This window comes from Bemisia tabaci, chromosome 4 (genome assembly GCF_918797505.1).
Source record: "Bemisia tabaci chromosome 4, PGI_BMITA_v3".
NCBI lineage: Eukaryota > Metazoa > Arthropoda > Insecta > Hemiptera > Aleyrodidae > Bemisia > Bemisia tabaci.
The window spans coordinates 42,527,438-42,549,103 of NC_092796.1; the positions used below are offsets into that span (position 1 = coordinate 42,527,438).

The window sequence follows — 21,666 nt, forward strand, 5'->3', positions numbered from 1 at the left end:
CTAGAGAGAGTGAGTAAGTTTTAGGCGGGAATTCTCTAGAGAATCTCTGAGAAAATTTTTACGCATCGGAGGCACACAGTGGCAACTTGGCTTCATTTAACCCGGAGTGAGTAGTGAATGAGAGACGAATTTTACCCCCACTTTCACGACTCAGATCCGAGCGCACCCCCTCTCCTACCCACCCGTTGCAAAAGTTGGCGTGGCGGGTTGCGGACGAGAGAAGTGCGGGGGCAGCTTTATTTTGTCGCGTCTCGCAGGCCCTTGAAGATCGCGTTTTGTCTTCGTAAATCGATCCAGACGGCATGGCGTACAACGTTGACCGCCAGGCGATATCAGTCTCGCACACCGCTCGGCATTCAGCCATTAATCCGCCTATATCGGTCGGTGATGTCTCATCGATTTTTCGTCGGCTTTCGGTCCTAACCCTGAAAATATGTGTCTCCACCACAACGTTTAAAAAATGCCCGACTCTGATGCCTTTTGTTAAATGAAAAGAACTTATGTACCTCCTTGAAAATGGGTGTGCATATTTCTGAATGAAGTAAAATAACTTCACGGAGAGTTTCAAATAAGACTGTTTGTTGTTCCCTTATCAAAAAATAAAACACTAGTGGAGATGTGTAATTTGAAAACAGGAGAAACCCAATTTTACTGAGTCGTCTTTATACAAATGCTCCGGAAATGTGACTGAACTTTTATCAAAAGTTTATGACAGATATTTTGAAGCTCTTGACAAATTAATTGTAAGTCGAGAAAACTTTTATCGCTGGGCGACTGATGAAAAACACCCAACTTCATTTTTGTCGATTTCGAGTCTGGTGAATAATGTGTACTATAGGGGCTAGGGGATAAATTTTATCTGCGTTTCAGATGTTATGGCCGAAAAAAGTCGGGAAGTAGCTTAGGAACGACGAAAATGTTAACACGCATCTTGCACTTAGTTTCAAAAACACAGATCTCTGAGCCTCGTCTCCGGCGCCTTTCATTTGTCGGCTATGCAACTATTCGTGCGTCTACGCGACTCGGTCGGCACAGAGCTGAACTAAACCTTACCTACTCCTCACAATCAGCTCTTTCTAGTTTATTTTTATCGACGCATCTCGGGCGTTTTACTCAATTTCAGACATTTCGGTGTCTTTCCTTTTAAATTCATGTTGTTAATTTTGAAAAAATTATGCAAGTCCAAAAAAAAACTTTGTTCTGTAATCTTGTATACTTACAAGAAAAATCTCGTATATTCACAAGGAAAGTCTTGTATATTCACAGGGAAAATTTTATATATAAAGCAATAAAAGCTAGTTATCATTTTTTAGAGACATTCAGCCACTGAGGCTATTCAAGTATATACAAGGGAAACATTTCTGACAAGAAAATCGCATACAAAATTAAAATCAAAAGTTGTAGCTCAAGTAAATAGATAAAACTAGTAGAAGCTATACAGCGCTTACAGTGTTCATACGATTTTGCAACTTCATCAATTTCATAAGAAGAAAAAAAAAAAAAAACCTGAGAGGTTTTTATTTCACTACAAAAATTCGTTAATTTCGAAGAAAACGATTTCACTATTCACTTTTGGTTTTCACTTCCTATTTCCGGTTTACTCTTACGCTGAACGCGTATTGGCGCCTACAAACCTAACTGGGATACTTCACGCATTGCGCAATGCGTGAAGTATCCCTGTTAGGTTTGTAGGCGCCAGTGCGCCGCCGCGCCGCTCCGCTATGTGTTAGGCTCTAATATTTAATCTCGTGGAGTCAGCGTTTTTCAACTCATGACTTTGAAATGTTTGCACACTCTGTATGGATTATTCTCATTTTACTTGATGAAAAAAAATATGTAGTAAAGGAAAATATAATGTGCGTTTTGTAAATATTAAGGTGATTCCGTACAAACTTAAGGATTTACAAAGCACACGAATTGCTACACAATTTCTTATAGCCTTTTATAGCCGATGGCGAAAAAGCAATAGCCAGGCGATAAAGTGTACCTAAAGCCCGGAGATAGGAACTATAGCCCGGCTGTATAATTTTTTATCGCTTCGTGTAGCCCGGCCGTGCCGGCCGTATAATTTTTCCACTTTCTACAGCCAGCTATATGATTTTCTATCGCCTTCTTCAGTCGACTATAAGAGCTCCTATGGTATTTTGAAACGCAGCTCCTATCGTCAATTTTTACCAGGGTGGAAATAGGAAGTGAAAACCGGAAATAGAGAGAGAAAACCGGAAGTGGAGGGTGAAAATATATACATTTTTCGTAATGTTACTCACCGTTTTAAAAATTCTGAAGAGACATTGTCTTAGTGGCTAAATGTCTAATAATGACCAACTAAATAACTACTTTATTCTAATATCTTCTGGAACTAAACAAATAATACAATGTTCTCGTAGGCAAAATCGGAGCGTCAATTTAAATTACGCGCGTTTCCACTCTTGGTCCGATTTCGTCACGGGATCATTCCACCGTTTCTGTTGACGATCTTCATCGATCAAATGGAACGGTGAAGCGGACTGAAAAGCGTAAACAAATCGCTTCTCAAAGTTAGCGACGAAACTTTGGAAAGCTCCGCAGCGGTGCTATGCATATTACCTGATTATTTCCTTTTAAAACGTGCTGTTCATTATTTTGTATCCGTTATCAGTGACTCGACTCGTTCTATAATTATTTTGTAACACAGCACTCGCCCTTTGTTTTCAGCGTCGCGCAGAAGTACTCATTGTTTTATCAAAATGTCCGTGGCTTTTGCACAAAGAGGCCGACCGCCTGCAAATCCGGCTCAAATTCAAAAGGTCAGTTTTCTGATGATTCTTTACCTATCGTTGCATTTCCACATTCTAAAGAGTTTTGTTGGTAATCGTCGTTTTTTTGACTTCTCATCTGTTTTCTCAGCACACGAATGCCCAGCAGTCATGCTTCGTCGAGCAACAACAACGGTCACAGACATTATTTTCTCCTCAAAGTATACATTCAGTGACCTCAGTTATTTGCTCGTTAGTACTTTCTACCAACTAATTAAAGTTAGGTTGGCCTCTTTTCGTTGAGTTGCTAGCTCTCAACATTGTACTAACATCACAATCAAGATTTCAGATGCTGTTATCAATCCATCTCAAGTGCATTGACAGCCTGTTCCCACTCCAGCCTTGCTGTGGGAGTAGTCAGGTCTTGCAAAAACAAATTCAGCCTATTTTTTTTTTGAGCCCCACAAATATCATTTTATAATCTGAGTCAAATAGGATCAAGTCCTTTTTTGCTTGCTGAAGAAGGTCTTCATTTGCATTTTCCAACACGTCTGTCTGAAAGTGAGGTTAGGAACATCATTCGGCTCCTAAATGTCTGCTCTCCCTGATGAGAACAAAAAGCAAAGGGGATGCACAGATGGTTGATAATCTATTCCATTGAGGACCAGCCCTTGGGTACTTTTCTTCCATTAGTATTTATTGACTACTTTTAATCTAAGAAATTTGGTCCTTGGCATTAGCCCTACACAGTGTATGTCTGTGATGTAAAAGATCAAGTCAACATGTTATGTCTTAAGTTAAGTAACAATGGTGAGGAATATGTATGGTCCAGCTACATAGACCGCTATTCAATAAGAATATATAGCCAGCCATTGTGAACCTTGGGTTTGTGAACCATTCGCTTACAGCATTATGGAAATAAACATACCTCAAAACAATGTCACGTTTTAGTACCAATGGAGCCCTCTTGGGGTAGAGTTGTGGGGAAATTTTGGCACCGAAAATGTCCAACCAAACCTAAATATCTATACATAATGGGATTTAAGGTTCGCAGTTCAACAATTGCAATCTTGAGTACCGGTCATGATAAGTTTGCATCTGCCTTACAGAGTCCACCCTAAATAATTTTTCGCACTTTTGAATTGCAACCGAAGATACGCAAGATAAGTTTACGCACTTTTGAACTGCAACAGAAGGCACACCATATACTTAAGTTTACGCACTTTTGAACTGCAACAGGAGATCCGCTGTCTTCCTTCTTGCATTTACTTTACATGTAAAAGTGACGTCAGTCAATCCTCTGTTGCAGTCTGGAAGTGCTTATCTTATTCGGACTAAGTGTCGAGCCTCAATGGAACTTTTCGACTTTTTTTGCACAAAACGAATACGCAGCTGACAACTAATTCCTCTAAATTCAAAATATTGGTGATTATTTATCCTAACTCAAGCTCTAATTTATTACTTTTTACTCAACTTGACACAAATTGCTCTCCTAAGCCTTCATAAACGAAGGTAACTTTTCCCATGGACGTTCATCTGTCAGAATGTAGACTTTGCCTCCAGATACTTAATGTAGTTTTACGAATGGCCTAGCTTATACTGTGTGCTAGAAAAATAATTTGGGTTGTTCCTCCTTTCAGATGTTGGATGAAAACAGTCAGCTTATACAAACTATACAAGAATATCAAAGCAAAGGAAAAGCTCAGGAATGCGTTCAGTAAGTTGGAAACTTTCATTTCTTATTCTCCTACTTAATTCTAAAGTACCCTGTTTTCAGCTCATAAAAATGTATCAGTACCTTACAAATGTACCAACAAATGTCTGGAAGTGATTAATCCCACTAGGTTTAGTTGCAAACGTTGTGGTGACTCCTTAGCGGCCTAATATTCCATATAAACATTCACAGAGAGTCTCAATGAAGATTGTTGTATTGTCTTTGTACAGAAAATTTCTTGCCCTGAGTGCGATAGCAAATTTCAATTTCTGCTTATTTCAATTTTAAATCTTCATCTCACCATATGAGAAGCACAGAGAATAGAATATTCACTGTAAATTTTAAAATAAGACATAAATTTTATAGGACAGTAATCCCTGTTCATGGAATGGTTCCAAAAAGTAAGTGAATGAGGATGAGGAAAAATGAGCTATGTCACTGCCATGTCAGGCCAATTTAAGTTGCCTCAACGTCATTTATGTTTTTTCTAATATTTTCTTACCTGTTAATTAAAAAGTTGTACTGACCACAGATTACCATTGATTGGCAATTTTTAGTCAGAAACTCTATTCAAGAGCTCTGAAAAAAAAGACCCCACCATAATTTTGATGATCAAGTTGTAAAATTGGTCTTTTAAAATCCCAATTTCATCATTTTGTGCTCACGTAGTTTTAAAATTTCCTTCATTTTTTCAGGTATCAACAAATCCTGCATAGAAACCTTGTGTATCTAGCGTCTATTGCTGATGCTAATCAAAATATCCAAGCTCTTCTACCGGTAAGAAATTCATAACTATTATTATGATAACATAATTACCATTGATGGTTGCACAGTACATTTTATTTGTATATTTATTCAATTTATTTTATTACTTATTTATATTAATTTACCCTTAAATTCCAAAGCATTGAAGACACCACCGCTAAGTCTAGATTGTTTTGGGGGTGCTTCAATTTAAAAACAAAATAGACAACAATTTCAAATTTTCTACAAGTTAAATTTCAATTACCATTAGAAAGTGGGGGCTGGCTCTTCCTAAGGCTTCACTTTAAAGGCTGATCAGTCATATAGTAAAAAGTCAAATAAACATCTTTAGTACAAACTAAGTTTAAAGTATTTACTTCACAGAATGGCACAATTTAAAGTCTAAGTTTCAAATCAGAAGACGTAGGAAGACAGGTAAAAGAAATATAAGATAAAACAGACAAAATTACAATACTATCTATTCGGCGTGGGTGAACCCAACATTTCGTTGGACCCATTTTTTGAAGCTTTAAGTGATTCGTTGAGAAAGCTATTTGTATTTAACATTTATAAACTAATTATGCATGAACTTGCTTGAAGAGTCTGGCCAACTAAAGCTGCCAATGATTTCCTTGTTTTAGCCGCCTCAAGGTATTCCTGGTCCCGGCGGGCCGGGAGGTCCCGGTGGTCCAAGTCCAATGGGTGTTCCAACTGGTCCTGGTGGACATCAGCCTCCTGGTGTTCATGGACCAAACACAGGTCCTTCCATCAATGGCGATGTTCAGCCATCTCCTCAAGGACCTCCTGTCAACAGTTTCCCCCCGCAAATGAACTACCGATCTCCTATGCCACCCTCTCCTCAAACCATGCCTCAACGTAAGTTCTGTATTTTATTACTACTTTTATTACTAACTACCAACTGCTTCAGGTGCTGATCTCTGAATGAAGAGAAATTTTCAAGGAACTTTAGAAAAGTTCCCCTTGCCCTCTCTGGCGGAGGAGTTCCTCAAGGGAAGCAAGTAAATTCCTTTTTCACAATAACAAAAATGGCTGTTTTATTGTTTCATGACCGCTTACTTTCATTTTTGTAAATCAGTAATTTTACGACGAGGCAGGGAACTCATTCTTCCTTTTTTTGGAATGTGCCTAACTACAACAAAAAGTGGATTGATTCAATCAGCATTAGTTAGTTAGTTGATTTAATACAATGATCAGCAACTGCAAGTAGCATTTTGCATGTAAGTAAAAAATAGTTCCTTTGAACAATTAAAAGAGTAACGCCTTAAAACACTGTTTTAAAAATATGCTTTATAAAGAATTGGTATTTTTTTTTATTTGAATTGAGTTTTAAAGAAAGACAAACTTCTTCTTGAAAAATGTTGATAGGGTCAGGGACAAGAATGTGTTGAGGAAAATTATAAAAATGTTTGCCCCATTTGCATTTGGTAGCTTTAACTGGAACTAGTTGGGAGCTTGAAGCTCCAACTTCAGCTGTTACCAGCAAACTCGAGTTTGAGTTTGTTGCAAACAGCTGAAGATAGAATTTCAGGCTCCAAAATGTGCTCAAGTCAAAAACCACCAAATGCAAGGGAGATCAAAAAGAAGCAAATTCTTTCAAAGATATTCCTCTAAAATGTGGTACAAAAATGTTTAGTAATATTCTCATAAAATAACTAAGAAATTAATACATTTTGAAATGGTGTAGTTGAAACATGCATTTTTATAGTTTTAACATCAAATTGTCCTTAAGTCTGTTTACAGGGTGTCTAGCAACAGGGAAAACCTGAAGAACCGGGAAATGTCAGGGGATTTTTTTTTGTGTCAGGGAAATCTGGAAAATGTCAAGAAATCTGCAGAAATTTGGCATGTCAGGGAATTTTATTTTGCAAGCGATTTTCGTGTCGGGGAAATGTCCGGGAAATTGATAAACATGAATTTTTGCAAAGTTTTTCGCGAATTTTGCTCCAGCGGAGATTTCTACCAACATTTTTACCAGAATTTCTGCTGTTGTCTTTTAAATTTTCAAAATGATGCAAAAATATCTCGCATGAGTTTAAGCACCATATATTTTGCTCTGTTCATTACATTATATTCCTGAAATATGAAAAAATTCTTACTTACATCTCATCAGTTTAACCGTCTTGAAAAATTAGGATTATTTTTCCGATCTGTCAGGGAAATGTTTCCTGTCTGTCAGGGAATTTTAAATTTTTCCCCAGTTTTTTGGCAGTTTTTGGCAGAGAAATCAGGGAAATGTCAGGGAATTTTGTTGCTAAATTCTAAATGCTCTGGTTTACCTCTGAAATAAAACCTCTGAATTTCCGTCCAATAATTTGTTCTGTTGGTCTGATTAGGTCCGACTGCCACTGCTGGTGGGCCTCAGCAATACCGCACAGGACCACAAGCGTACCCGCAGCAACCGCCTCAGCAAAATTATCCTACATCTCAGTATCCACCTCAGAATCAAGTTCCTCCTCAGGTATTCTTCTTCAAAATTCCTATTTGCTCATTTTTAAATCTTTTTTTTTTGTTCTTTCATGAGGTTTTTAAACTAAGGATTTATTTTAAATGGAATAAGAGAAAAAATGTTCGTTTCAGTAAAACTAGTTAAAATTTAACTGCATTTTACAAACAGGAACATGCTCTTTAGAAACGATGTAGCTGTCATTAGTTTTCCTTTATGGATAAGTGCTTTTACCAATGGGTCAGAAATTTTAGTTCCTAATTACAAAATGTAGTTCAGGTAAGGTACGCGGCAGAGGGTGCAGCACTGAAGGCGCAATTTCCACGACGCAAATTGTCGCTTAAGCGCAAGTCAATAAGTTAAATATAGCAGCTCGACCTGTGTTCTGCATTGTACCATTAATTTCTGTGCTCTTAAGACCGAGATTCCTTGAGGGAAGAACCGCTGTTGCACAAATTGGGGCTCAAGTACAAGTCATTGTTTCGACATACGCTTAGTTCACAGAAATGATCTCTTTGTCGAGACATAGGAACTCTACTCATGCCCTGATTTGTGCCCTTGACATCTGTACTTTAACTTCAGTATCTTGGATGATCAATTAACATACCAATTATCTCCTAAGTTATTGGAACAAAATCAAAATATTGATTTACAGCTGCCCCTTAGTGAGTAAAGTTTGGAGTTTTTCCAAAAGTTTGTTTTTGATTTCCCACTTTTCAGTAGCATATTTTTCAAAAAAACTCAGATGTATCCATCCACTCCTTACCTTCTCAGAGTGTTCAGAAAATTATAGTATGGCACTCTGCAACACCTACTCGCCACAATCCGAGTTGGAACTCCCTCCTTTCTTGTAAAACTCCCTATTACCATCGTTTCACTGGATGTCCATAGTCTCTTCCCCGAAGGAACTCAATCGGTCATAATCTTTTGCATCTTTTGTTATCCTGTTAACATGACCAAACCAGACTAGCATTTTTGACTTCCATGATCTGATGAATTCGTATTGTAGTTAATATATTATTCCTCTTCCAAACAGAAATCTAATCCAAAATTTGCATTTATGAACCCTGATCTAGTGTTAAAGAATTCACTGAAAAGGGTGTTTTTCCTAGCATGAAAAAAATTACTTTCATATCTTTTTAGGTATGCACATTTAGGAGACACGCTTTAAATGTTCATCTCTCAACATTCCATCTTAGCCTTCCAATGAATATCATATCTCTAATCTACAATAAAAGATGGTTTTTAAGCTATGGAGCTTTTTTCAAGGAAACAAGTAAACTTTATCCTTATTCAATATAGGCACGTGATCCTCTAGAGGAAAAGAGATCTCAAAAGGCCCATGATAATCAGTTCTGACCTCGGTCCCCAAAAACCGAAGTAGAATCATGGAAACCAGAGTAAACAGGAGTGTTTTACAAATATTTTGAGATTGAATCGCCTTGAAGGTCCAAAGAAATCAAAGCTGATAATCCTTTTAGCCCCTCCTATTTGCTTGTAAATGGGCTATACAGCTTGCAACGGAGTTTTTGGGACCATGTAGTTTTTTTCTTAAACCTCAAAATTTGATTCTTCACCTAATTCACAAGAGAATACGGTTTTACTGAAAATTTTGTCCCTGTAAATGAAGGTGTTTTCTCCTATAAAGGGTCTCTATTAAGTTGTTTAATCCCTAACAGAAAATACTAAGTGCATAAATAATTATATTTTCAGCAAACTTACACTCCACCGATCCAAAATCCTCCTGGGCAGGCGCAGCAAGGCAGTTACCCAGCGCCAAATCAGCCGGGAAGCAACTATGCTCAGGCACAAGGTCCTCCAGGCTATGGACCACAAGGCCAACAGGGTGGTTATCAACCCTCGACCACCTCCTCTTACGCTCCACCCCCTACACAACAGCCCGGCGGATATGGCAGCTATCCTCCGGCTAACCCTCAACAGCCTGGTTACACACCTGGCTACCCCAGCCAACCGTATGGTGCAGCCCAACAACCGGGTCAGCCGCAGGGAGGCGGTTACAGTAACGCAAGCTATCCATCAAGCTATCCAGGCCCTCAGCAGGGATACACGCCGCCACCAACAACGCAAGCTCAACAGCCGTCGAACTTCAATCAGCAAGGTGAGGAGAGTTTTCTGATTTTAAGAGTAGTCTAGTTCCCTTGAATTTAATGTTATTAAACATATATGGTCCTGTCTACATTCGACCTTTTCGAAAAGAACTTACGCATTTTAAGAATGGATTTGGCTTTAAGGGTATTTCAGAATAAGAATTCCAATAATGCCTTTGTTGACAGATTTTTACTTCGACCATCTGAAGTTATCAGACGTATCCTAAAATTATGATTTCGGGGAAATTTAGCTCCCGAACTTCATCCGCCCTCTCTTGGCAGGTCCAAAACCTCACAGTTTGTGGAACTTTGGCAAGTCCTCAATCAAATTTGAACTTTTTTTCTTGTTCAAGTCCTTGAATATCTTTGATATTTTGGATAGTACCAAGATGAAGTTGAAAGCCCTTGAATTTTTCATAGTTTCATTATTCCGGTGACGACTGTTGGGGAAATTTATCCTTTTCACTTTTGCCTCGAAGTTTTCAAATTGTTAAATTGTATCACATATTTGCCCTTTTATATGTAAATAGCAGAGAATTCAAGTATAACTGTGTAAAACATGACATATCTCATTGATAAGGCATAGCTCAAGGTTTCTTAAGATTTTTTTAGACATCTAAGAAAGCACCTAGAAAGTTGCTTAGAAGTCCTTAAAAGATTGTTAATTTTTTGTAATTTAACTATTCAGAATTCCTGAGAAATTGCTGAATTCACTGTTACCAGGTTAATTCAGCTTATTGTTCCCTTAGCCACTTTGGAGCTCTAAAAAAAAGTCTTTTATCAATTGGAAGGATCCAGATTTTGTCTACTATTTATCCCTGTAGTAATTAGTTTTTGAACATTAGTCCACAGTTTTTTTTAAACATATTTTTGGAAAAAAATAGACATGAGATGTTTTAACAAGTAAAATCTAAATAAAAAACACCAATATTTTGTTTTCCAGGTCAAAACTACCCCGCCCCAGGCGTTTCCTCACCATCGTCGCAAAACACTGCTTACTCGCAAACTACCATGGCTCCGTCAGCATCAACTCAAACGTACCCCAGTCCAGCACAAACGTACCCTCCGAGCACAACGCCATCCTCATCCCCCGCTCCATCGAACTTCCAGCCCGCTTCGGCCAATGCTCAGGGCGCCGGTTACGGTCCAGTCAGCGCACAAAACTACCCGCCCACCCAACCCCAGCCTCAGTATCCACCGCAGGGCTACCCTCAACAAGGTTATCCTCAGTCTTATCCGCCAGGACCTGGTCAGCCTCCTTACCAGCAGTACCCGCGACCACCAGGCCCACCTGGACCTCAGGCTCCTGTGCCACCTTCTCAACAAAATCAGTATTCAGGCTATGTCTACCAGCCTCCGCCTCAATAAGCTGCCTATAAAAGTCAGCCGTTTTGATCTGAATACTTTTACAAAAGTTGAGTTCACTCATGCATTGCTCGTAATCAATGGCAAACTCAATGGTAGTCCTCAGTTAGAATTTTTTTGAATTCAACATATGATTGAAGCTAGAGTTGGAAATGAAAGTTTCTATTGAGCAATTGAAACAAAAACTATTAGCCTAATACTATCAGAGGCCAAAATAAGAGTAAATACCAACCTAACTAAAATAAACCACACACATCCTCAAGGTGAAAATGACATGATGGCTGCATTTTTCAGCATTAATTTTGACCGTTTGGTTATGCTCGAAGGTACTGTAATTTGAAACAATTCAACCAACAACTTGACAGTGAAAACTTTTTATCAAAAATCCAAGCCACAAACAGTTGTTTTATTTTAGTTTCAAGTGACATTTATTTAAATTTCTTCTAGAAACATCATTTTTGCCTTTGTTTATCAGAACAATCATTGAATGTTAGGGAAATACTAGTTTTCATCTTCAGAATCTTCTCTCTGTGCTGAAAATTGTGTTTCTATTTATCTATTCACAGTATTAACACAGGTAATTACCAACTTTCGTGGAGCTAAAAGCTGTTGAGAAAGAACGAACTTCACTGCTGTGATTCAAATGTACATTTCGTCAAAATGAAAGTAGCTTGCGGTTCTTCTTTTTTCTCCCCTAGACTCTTGTTTGACTTTTTTGAGCAATCAAAATCCTTAATCTGCGGATTGAGATTTGCTTGTTTGGTATAGTGTTGTGACTTGTCAGAAATAAAGCTGTATTGAAGGAGCTACAAATTTCCATCAAGTAATTGGTAGTATCCACGCGCGACACTGCTGTCTAGCATGTATACTACAAATTCTGATCCACTGAGAAATTTCTTTTGCTCGATGTTCTTTGTACTTGCTCTAAATTTTTAGAGATTATCTCATGGGACTGAAGTTTAAAAGAAGTGTATTTTTCTGCTGCGTTTTTCTCTATCGCTGAGGGCCTTTTGTTTCTAGGTTGAAAACTGTAAATCTACTGACGTGGTTGCACGTGTTCATTGTCAGTTGAAGGTAACTCTTTCAGGTAGAGTTCAAAGCTGTCGCTCCTCTGTATTTTTGGGTAGATCCATATGCAATCACATGATTTTCAATAAAATTTTGCAAACCCAATACTCAGGAGCGTGTTCTTCCTTCCAAAGTGTGTGAATTTGGTGCTCTCTTTCAAAAAGTCTAATCCAGATTCAGCTCTTTATTTTTTTTTTTTTTAATTCTGTTTATAAATATATGAAAAAAACCTGAATTCCTCTACTTCAATATTCAGGTACTCGCGTGTTAGTGAGGAGTTTATCCATTCACTGCTTAGTTAAATGATACAAATGAACGAGGATTTTAATGATGCACCCATGTGCGCGGCTTGGTGACCTGTGGTCAAGGACTTCCAAAAGTGTTGTACATTTTTTCAATGTTTTATGTTTTGATTTTAATGATGGGTGCAATAATGATCCACATTTTTTTCCTTGACAAGTAATAATTTTTCAGGTTAGAGTGTGCTGTTAAAAGAATGTGTGTCAAAACAACCGTTGTTAAGAGTGCAAAAACCCAGAGTATTCTCCAAAATAAAAATGATAAAGTACATCAATCCCACTTCTAAAATCAGTGGATGTATAGGGACAGGATTAATTGCCATTACCAACTTTTCTTTTAGTTTTTTCCAAGACCCCATATGTGATCTAAATATAATATTACTAGAATTGGATAAAATGTTTTGGAAAATTATTAAAATCAGATCATTATTTTTCAGAGAAATTTCTCTGGAAACTTCTTGGAGTAAGAACTAAGCCTCTTGACAGAGGTACCACCTCTTATGATGGAATTTTGTCCAATCGATGATCAAACAAGTGAATTGATTCACTCCGGTACACTGATATCTTATTCAATGAAAAATTCTAAGCCTAGGAAAATTTTTTCTCCATTGATAAATCCAGAATTTTCCTTATCTATGCACACATTCAGTATCTCAGTCAGATAACTCTCATTGTATACATCTTTGTTTTTTGTGATAGATTAAGTCAGTTTGCTAAGATGATCCTTTTTTAACAAAATCCTCCAACTTTATTAGATAAGGAGGGATGACTGTACATAAATATTACGTCCTTTTGAATCATGTTGTTCTCTTGTTTTATTTTTTTCTTACTTTTTACTCTCTTCAATCGGTATTTTTGAAAAACTGCTGGAGATATTAGTATGTAAACATTAAATGCCTGAATGTTAGTGACTTATTTTATACTTACAAGTAATTGTGCTACTAAATGTATCTTATAATTTTTTAAATCAAGGGAAGGTCTCTATTTATTAGAGACATTCCTCCTTTTTTACAAGCATGACTGTGTAGGTTTTGATATTGCTAGCTCTTAGATAGGCTCTTCATTTAATTAATTATATACGTTATCTACTGCATCAGTAGGACATAGGATTTGTTAACAAAAATGTTGAGAAAAACATTTTCGTAATTTGGGGAGTGGATTAGTCACCAAAGATTTTTACGCTTTTTGACCATACATTGTTTTATATGCTTCCGGCTGTTGATTTTGCCAGTTAGTAAACATAGAATGAAACTTAGAAAATTTGCTAGCCATCCAAAATTTTATGGCAACTAGCTATGTACTTCTTTCGTCTGTTTAACAATCCTTCGCTTTCAGAATCATCTACCTATTTTATTTTTTACGGCTTGTGAAATGGAGATTCTTGAAATTTTATGTCTCACTCCTGTTGTACTGATTTCCCATTCGTTCTTAGAAGTTAGAAGCAGGCAGGACTGCAATTATCGGAATCCATTCTATCAACCAGTTCAAATAAGGTTTCAAGGAACCCAAGTAGCAACGACTGCACCGATAAAAATTCAACCGAAAGATTTCATTGATGGCAACATACTGAAATACTATTGGAACCAAAATTCACGATTTTTGATCGCCATTCAATTGCCTCTTTGTCGATCCCGATTTTTGGGGGTAGTATTGGTGAAAGTCGCTATTGAATGACAATTGTATCAGTTGAAAAACTGGCGACTTTTTGGCTACAGTTTGGGGGTAAATATGCTTCAATGTTGATGATTCGAACAATTTATAGCAATATAATGACAATAAAATCCCAACTTAATCTCAATAAATTGCAGCTTTTCCTTTGAAATACACTACTTAGGAAAAGTACTGGAACAAAGCAATTCCAGAATCCTCACTAAACTTATGTTTCATCAGTTGATCCTACTAAAGTAAACCCTGCTTGTTTTATATCAACAAACAGCGAAAGCTTCCAGGACAAATTTTGTTGATCAACAGAGACTGGCATGTCAATACTGATAAATTACAAAAATATATTAATGCTTATGTGTTTTCAATGGTTACATATAAGTTACAATATTTGGTAGACCCTTTTTTTCCCTAAGCCTAAATTGTGTTAGCTAAAAAATCGTTGACTAATGTAAGCTGATAGGTAATTGCCAGTGAGCCTTAAGGCTAGTTATATGAACATATCAAGCTTTCTTTTTTCAAAACCATTAGCTGATATTGTTTTTCTTTAATCTCAAAGGCAACTTCTTTAGTCGCAAGAAGGTATGTAATTTTCGCTGGGTAGGAGCACCATGGGAGTATGTTTGTCTATATTTATCGATACATTCCTCATCAAGGAATGAAAGTAGACTACTGCAGGACTGTAATTTTCTCAGCATTTTTTGTTCATGTTCCCAAGACATTAGTTTTAACCTAGCATAAAGACAGTGACTTACCTACATGTATTTGTAAATTATTTTCCATTATTTTGTACGTACATTTTAACGTTAATGGCTTTATTGATTTCAGGCTCTTGTTTGTAGTCTGATGAACGAGGTATATTTGACTACTCATTTTTGTAATTAGAGCTGTGTTTGTATAAAATAGTTTATTCGTTTTCTGTCAAAATTAAAAACAAATTGCTGGAAAACCAAGTTTGTTTTTGGGTTTTTTGTTGCGGTTCTTCTATAATTTTCATTAGCAGAAATATTGGGGAAAAATGATCCAGAAATTTAGGAGGTTTACTTATGTCTCTGAGACTGACTCTTGAGGATCCTCACAACCGGAGAGAAATTGAGGGACAGGATGTTCCGGGGGAAGGGCCTATAAAAGATCAGAGAGTTTGTTTCTTCCATTTGTCTCGTCCAATCAAGCCAGTAGCAATGGTCTCAGCTACACAGCCGGTTGTCCAAACAGTGGGGCGATTATTGAAATGACATTGACTCTTTGTCGCCGCTTTGTCATGTCGCGCAATCGACTGAGTGGCATTCAGTCGATTGGGCGACACGACAAAGCGGCAACATAGAGTCTATATCATTTCAATAATCGCCTCGCTGCTGCTGCTCTGAGAAAGAAGTAAACTTCATGGACCCCTCTTTTGGAACTCACCTCAATTTTCTCTTACGAAAGTGAACTCATCATCACAATAAGAAAATGGACTCACTTAACACAAAGATGTTCATTTAAACGGCCTCAGAACCCATGACCCCAGAGGCCCAAGGGGCATACAGAGTGGATCATGATTTTCAGCAGAGCTAAGAAAATTTCGAATCCAAAAACATTCGATTTTGATCTGCTGCGGGCTGATTAATGAAATTGATAGAAAAAGCAATAGACAAAGAAGACATAGGTAGTATGGAGCGATCCTATTTGTTGAAATGTGTGGTACCCATAGACTAAGGGAGAAAAGGATGGACTAATTGTGGGGTTTCTCGTGAGTTGCCTTTAGTTAGTCCATTACGTACCTCCTCCGTCAAATGCCACTACCCGCTTCCACCAATAGGATCCCTCCACATGAAGGCTATTTCAATTGTTATCTTCCGTCACATTTCTAAGGCGCAATGATACAACTATTTTAACTCTCCGGAACGCGTGAGGTATCACGCCGCATTTGAAGGCGTTTTCAAAACAGCCAAGTTTCGTTATCGGAATAATCGTTTTGGATAGTTCATATTATTTTGTTTCCATTTCTAACTACTTGTTTAGTTATAATCCTCCTATAAAAACCACCCATTTGCTAAATACAATTCTAGCTGAAGCGCACTTAAGCGCATTCATCGCTGCAAAAATGTTAACGGAAATCGAAAAGGCCAGCGTGCATGAAGGCTATTTCAATTGTAATCTTCCGTCGCATTTCTAAGGCGCAATGATACAACTATTTGAACTCTCCGGAATGTGTGAGGTATCACGCCGCATTTAAAGGCGTTTTCAAATCAGCCAAGTTCCGATACCTGGATTATCGTTTTGCATAGTTCATATTCTTTTGTTATATTCCGTACCACTCGTTTATTTTTAATCCTCGTAAAAAAACCACTCATTTGCTAAATACAATTCTAGCTGGAGCGCACTTCAGCTATGCATTCACCACTGCAAAAATGTCAAAGGAAATCGACACGCCCAGCGTGCATGGATGCTATCTCCATTTAAATCTTCCGTCACATTCTTACGGCGCAATGATACAACTATTTGAACTCTCCGGAACGCGTGAGGTATCACGCCGCATTTGAAGGCGTTTTCAAAACAGCCAAGTTCCGTTATCGGAAGAATCGTTTTGCATAGTTCATATACTTTTGTTTCCATTTCTAACCACTCGTTTATTTTTAATCCTCCTGTAAAAACCACCCATTTGCTAAATACAATTCTAGCTGAAGCGCACTTAAGCGCATTCATCGTTGCAAAAATGTTAACGGAAATCGAAAAGGCCAGCGTGCATGAAGGCTATTTCAATTGTAATCTTCCGTCGCATTTCTAAGGCGGAATGATACAACTATTTCAACTCTCCGGAATGTGTGAGGTATCACGCCGCATTTAAAGGCGTTTTCAAATCAGCCAAGTTCCGATACCTGGATTATCGTTTTGCATAGTTCATATTCTTTTGTTATATTCCGTACCACTCGTTTATTTTTAATCCTCGTAGAAAAACCACCCATTTGCTAAATACAATTCTAGCTGGAGCGCACTTCATCTATGCATTCACCACTGCAAAAATGTCAAAGGAAATCGACATGCCCAGCGTGCATGAAGGCAGGCCCGCCACAAGGGGGGGATACCGGGTCCCTGGTACCGCGGCCCGTGTTACCCGTGAAAAACCACTACGAATTCACATGCAACCCTTGTTTCGTAAGAATAAGTGAAAAATTTACCCTAAAAATTTTGCAAAAGGTGAATAGATTTTCAAAAAAAAAGAAAATCCAGATGTTTTGAATGCAGCAATTCGCAAGTATTTTGTGCTGAAAGTAGGAAAAAAAAACATAATTATTCCGCAGAAATTGATGGAAAAATTCTTTATGGAAGCTTCACAATGCGTCCGATTTGTCGTATAAATTCTAAAATTTCTCGGGGGATGCCCCTCGGAACCCCCCCCCCCCTCCGTGCTTGGGGCCCGGACCTTAAAACTGGTACCAGGGCCCGAGGTGGGATGTGGCGGGCCTGCCCTCCATATCCCCTTTGTCTCCTTTGTCTATAGCTTTGTCGACTAATTTTAAAAATTCGCCCCCTGAACATTTTAGTCATAACCCCTAGTCAAAGTGAATCATCCTGACGTCAGGCTATGCTTCCTTAAGATACCCTCAGTCAGCCTGAATCAGTCAGACTCGGGGTGGTTTATGGTTACATAGCCTAGCGTCAAGCTGATTCACTTTTACTGAGACGAACTCTGTCGATTTTTCTCGACTTTGGACGAGAACTAAATATTTTCGAGATTTTAGTGGAATCCTACGTAGTTCGAGGGGCTGAATCGATTGCGCATGCTCCCGAGGGTCTGCGAGGCTTCTTGAGCCGAATAACGGTCAGAAACAATTAGTGGTTTTGACGGTCTGGCTAAGTTTGAACCAGATCGGAAAACTTTCGATTTTGACCCGGAAACTTCCTTTCCTACGCCGAAAAACGGTCCAGAATGAGTAGTTGTTTTACCCTGTTTCAAAAAGCGGCGATCTCGTGCTTTTCGCCGCTTTTCATTTCTGAGCGGACTATAGGGTGTGCCTTATTTTTGAGTTTTGCGAAAATCAAGTTGGTCAACCCCTAAAAAGTTTCTATGTAGTCTCTAAATGAACCCCCTAAAAGGAAAAAATTTTAAAAAAATTTTAACCCGTGCCTCAAAGGGCCTAAAGGGCCTAAACCCAAAATTCAAAAATTTTGGCAAGCGACACATCAATTCTGAAGGAAAATGGCAAGTTACGGTCCTTTAGAGCAGAAATTTTGTCCGTTTTGCCGTATCTTGAAGCGTAAGGTCACAAACGGCCCAATGACGACGTGAGGCTATGGGCTGGCGGGGCGCGCCGCGGCCGGCCCGCCGCTGAGCGTGCGCGCGCGGCAGGGTTGCGCATCGCCGCTTTACACCGGCGTAGAGGAACGAACGGTGGGGTGGGAGGGGGATATCCGGTGGAAAAGCATCCACATTTTCTATCCATAATGAAAATGCATTATACTTTTTCAATATAGATGAGGAAATATGAGCCATACAAGGAAGTGATGAAAAGAGTGACAAATACATATATAGTTTGTACGGTTAGGGGTGTAAGTGGGGAAAATTTGCCGTAACTACAGAACAGCCCTGAAAATCTCCGGGAAATAAAAGCTGCTATTGATGAGAGGTTTGCATGAGAGGTTTAATTAAGGACTAATTAAAAAGATAGGTGCGATGTTGTCGAATCGTAAGCCCTTTACGCGATCAAAAGCGATTAGTGTAAATTTAATTGGAAAAGTTTAAGAAAAATTTGATGAAAGAAAATTGCCCCAAATTCGGGAAGTGCTTAAAGTGTTTTTCTATCATGTGAAGTGTTCGCACATGAATGTAACAGTAATTCCAATATGGAATGAAAAATGTAGAATCCCTGTGATACATAGTGTCTATGTTTACCCTCCTTTTCATTAGCGCATTTAACGTGACATCAATTAGAAGGTTTTATACGAGAGGTTCAATATGGCTTACCCACTTACATTTTCTGGTACTGAACACCCCCCCCCCCCCCCGCCACAGTTACTTGCTATAATCAAAAATGTAATATTAGTTTCTCGAAAAAATATGATTTAATTTAGGATTTGAACCCCACTCTTTATAACCGTGGGCAATGCCCTTGACCACTCGGCTACTGGGGAAGATTTGAGTAAATGAGGCTAATGTGTCATTTAGCCCCCTGGGTGAGGCCAGGCAATCAACATCAGCTGTAAGTTGGCGAAGCCAGATTGAACCGATTGAATAAAACTTTCTAATTGATGCCGCGTCAAATACACCAATGAAAAGGAGGGTAAACAAAGTCTTATTGATGTATCAAACCTTCAGTGATTTCATAGGAAATGAAAAAACTTATTTTCTTCCGTTTGGCGGGACTCATAAGCGAGCGTGAATTTTTCCTGTCGAGAAACTCTCTCCTGGGCGCGAGCTTTCTTCTTGTCTGCTCTCCTCACCTCTGCTGCAAGGATAGTATCCTTCACTGTGGATATTATGCATTCTCATTCAGGTTTTCGCTGAAGAATTAAAAATGCTTTATCCTCTTCATTTTCCATGATATCTAGAGTATTGCATAAAGCAATGTCGAATAACACGTCGATTTTTGCCGTAAAATCAGTCTCCAAATTCTCTTGAACCAGCGATCGACGGCTAGCATTTTTTGATACGCGCCTCCACTCCTCATAAAAATGCAAACATTTTTAAAAACATGGACACTATGTATCACAGGGATTCTACATTTTTCATTCCATATTGGAATTACTGTTACATTCATGTGCGAACACTTCACATGATAGAAAAACACTTTAAGCACTTCCCGAATTTGGGGCAATTTTCTTTCATCAAATTTTTCTTAAACTTTTCCAATTAAATTTACACTAATCGCTTTTGATCGCGTAAAGGGCTTACGATTCGACAACATCGCACCTATCTTTTTAATTAGTCCTTAATTAAACCTCTCATGCAAACCTCTCATCAATAGCAGCTTTTATTTCCCGGAGATTTTCAGGGCTGTTCTGTAGTTACGGCAAATTTTCCCCACTTACACCCCTAACCGTACAAACTATATATGTATTTGTCACTCTTTTCATCACTTCCTTGTATGGCTCATATTTCCTCATCTATATTGAAAAAGTATAATGCATTTTCATTATGGATAGAAAATGTGGATGCTTTTCCACCGGATATCCCCCTCCCACCCCACCGTTCGTTCCTCTACGCCGGTGTAAAGCGGCGATGCGCAACCCTGCCGCGCGCGCACGCTCAGCGGCGGGCCGGCCGCGGCGCGCCCCGCCAGCCCATAGCCTCACGTCGTCATTGGGCCGTTTGTGACCTTACGCTTCAAGATACGGCAAAACGGACAAAATTTCTGCCCTAGAAGGACCGTAACTTGCCATTTTCCTTCAGAATTGATGTGTCGCTTGCCAAAATTTTTGAATTTTGGGTTTAGGCCCTTTAGGCCCTTTGAGGCACGGGTTAAAATTTTTTTAAAATTTTTTCCTTTTAGGGGGTTCATTTAGAGACTACATAGAAACTTTTTAGGGGTTGACCAACTTGATTTTCGCAAAACTCAAAAATAAGGCACACCCTAGCGGACTAGCTTGGTTTGGTCTCTATCGGAGAACTTCCGATTTCGAGCCTCAAACTTTAGTGCATGTACCTAACCCCTGTCGATTTTTTCCATTTAGGATGGGGAAAAAAATTTCGAGATTTGCGTCGACTCCTAGCTACGTGGCTCTAAGCGTAGGGCCGATTGGACTTATTTCTATTAAACGGAACTAAGCGCCAATTTGAGATCCTTTTGAGGATTTCAGAATCCCGGATAGCGCGTTCTGTCAAACGGAACTAAGCGCCATGGATAATAAGCATTGCGAGTACAGGACGGAACGGGAATCGCGTTCCGCAACACCCGCCAATCCAAACCCCTCTCTCCCTTCCTCCCCCAATGGCGCTTAATTCCAGGTAGAAATACGTCCAATTGTGCATGTTAAGAGGCTCAGCAAGGCCTCCTGAGCCGAGGAACAGTCAAAAACGAATTTGACCCTGTAGCAAAAATGCGACCACTCGCGTTTGTCTCCGATCCAGCGGACTCGTGAAGCTATTCAATTAGGAATAGGGGACTCAGCGGGTCATTTCCAAGCGGCAGCTCGTTAGTAGCTCGGTTTGAGCCCGATCGCAGAACTTTTGATTTCGACTCGGAAGATTTAGTCTATAAGAAGTCCTGTCGATTTTTCTCGATTTTCGACGGGTAAAGAAATTTCGAGATTAGTGTTGAAGCTTATGTAGTCGGAGGCGTCGAATCGATTGCGCGTGCTCCCCACGGCCCCTTCAACCGAGAGAATGTCAAAAACGAGTTTTTTTCTACCCTCTTGCAAAAGTTCTGCGATCTCGTGCGATCCAGCACCCGTGGAGCTTTCCCGACAGGAAAATCGGACTTAGCGAAAAGGAAAGTTGCATGGACGAAAGTTTCGGGGTCAAAATTAAAAGTTTTCCGATCGGGTTTGAACCAAGCCAGTCCAATTGGAAATGGTTTGTACATAC

The 21,666-nt window shown here is 38.9% G+C and overlaps 1 protein-coding gene across 1 annotated transcript; it reads left to right on the forward strand.

The window, feature by feature from the left end:
• The first annotated feature begins 2,517 nt into the window (after positions 1–2,517).
• On the forward strand, positions 2,518–15,112 carry LOC109033609 (uncharacterized). Its single transcript, XM_019046298.2, has 7 exons — positions 2,518–2,786; positions 4,376–4,452; positions 5,145–5,226; positions 5,835–6,069; positions 7,548–7,672; positions 9,371–9,776; positions 10,709–15,112. The coding sequence occupies exons 1-7, from the start codon at positions 2,727–2,729 to the stop codon at positions 11,131–11,133; spliced, it is 1,410 nt and encodes a 469-aa protein (XP_018901843.1). The 5' UTR covers positions 2,518–2,726; the 3' UTR covers positions 11,134–15,112.
• The last annotated feature ends 6,554 nt before the right edge of the window (positions 15,113–21,666 follow it).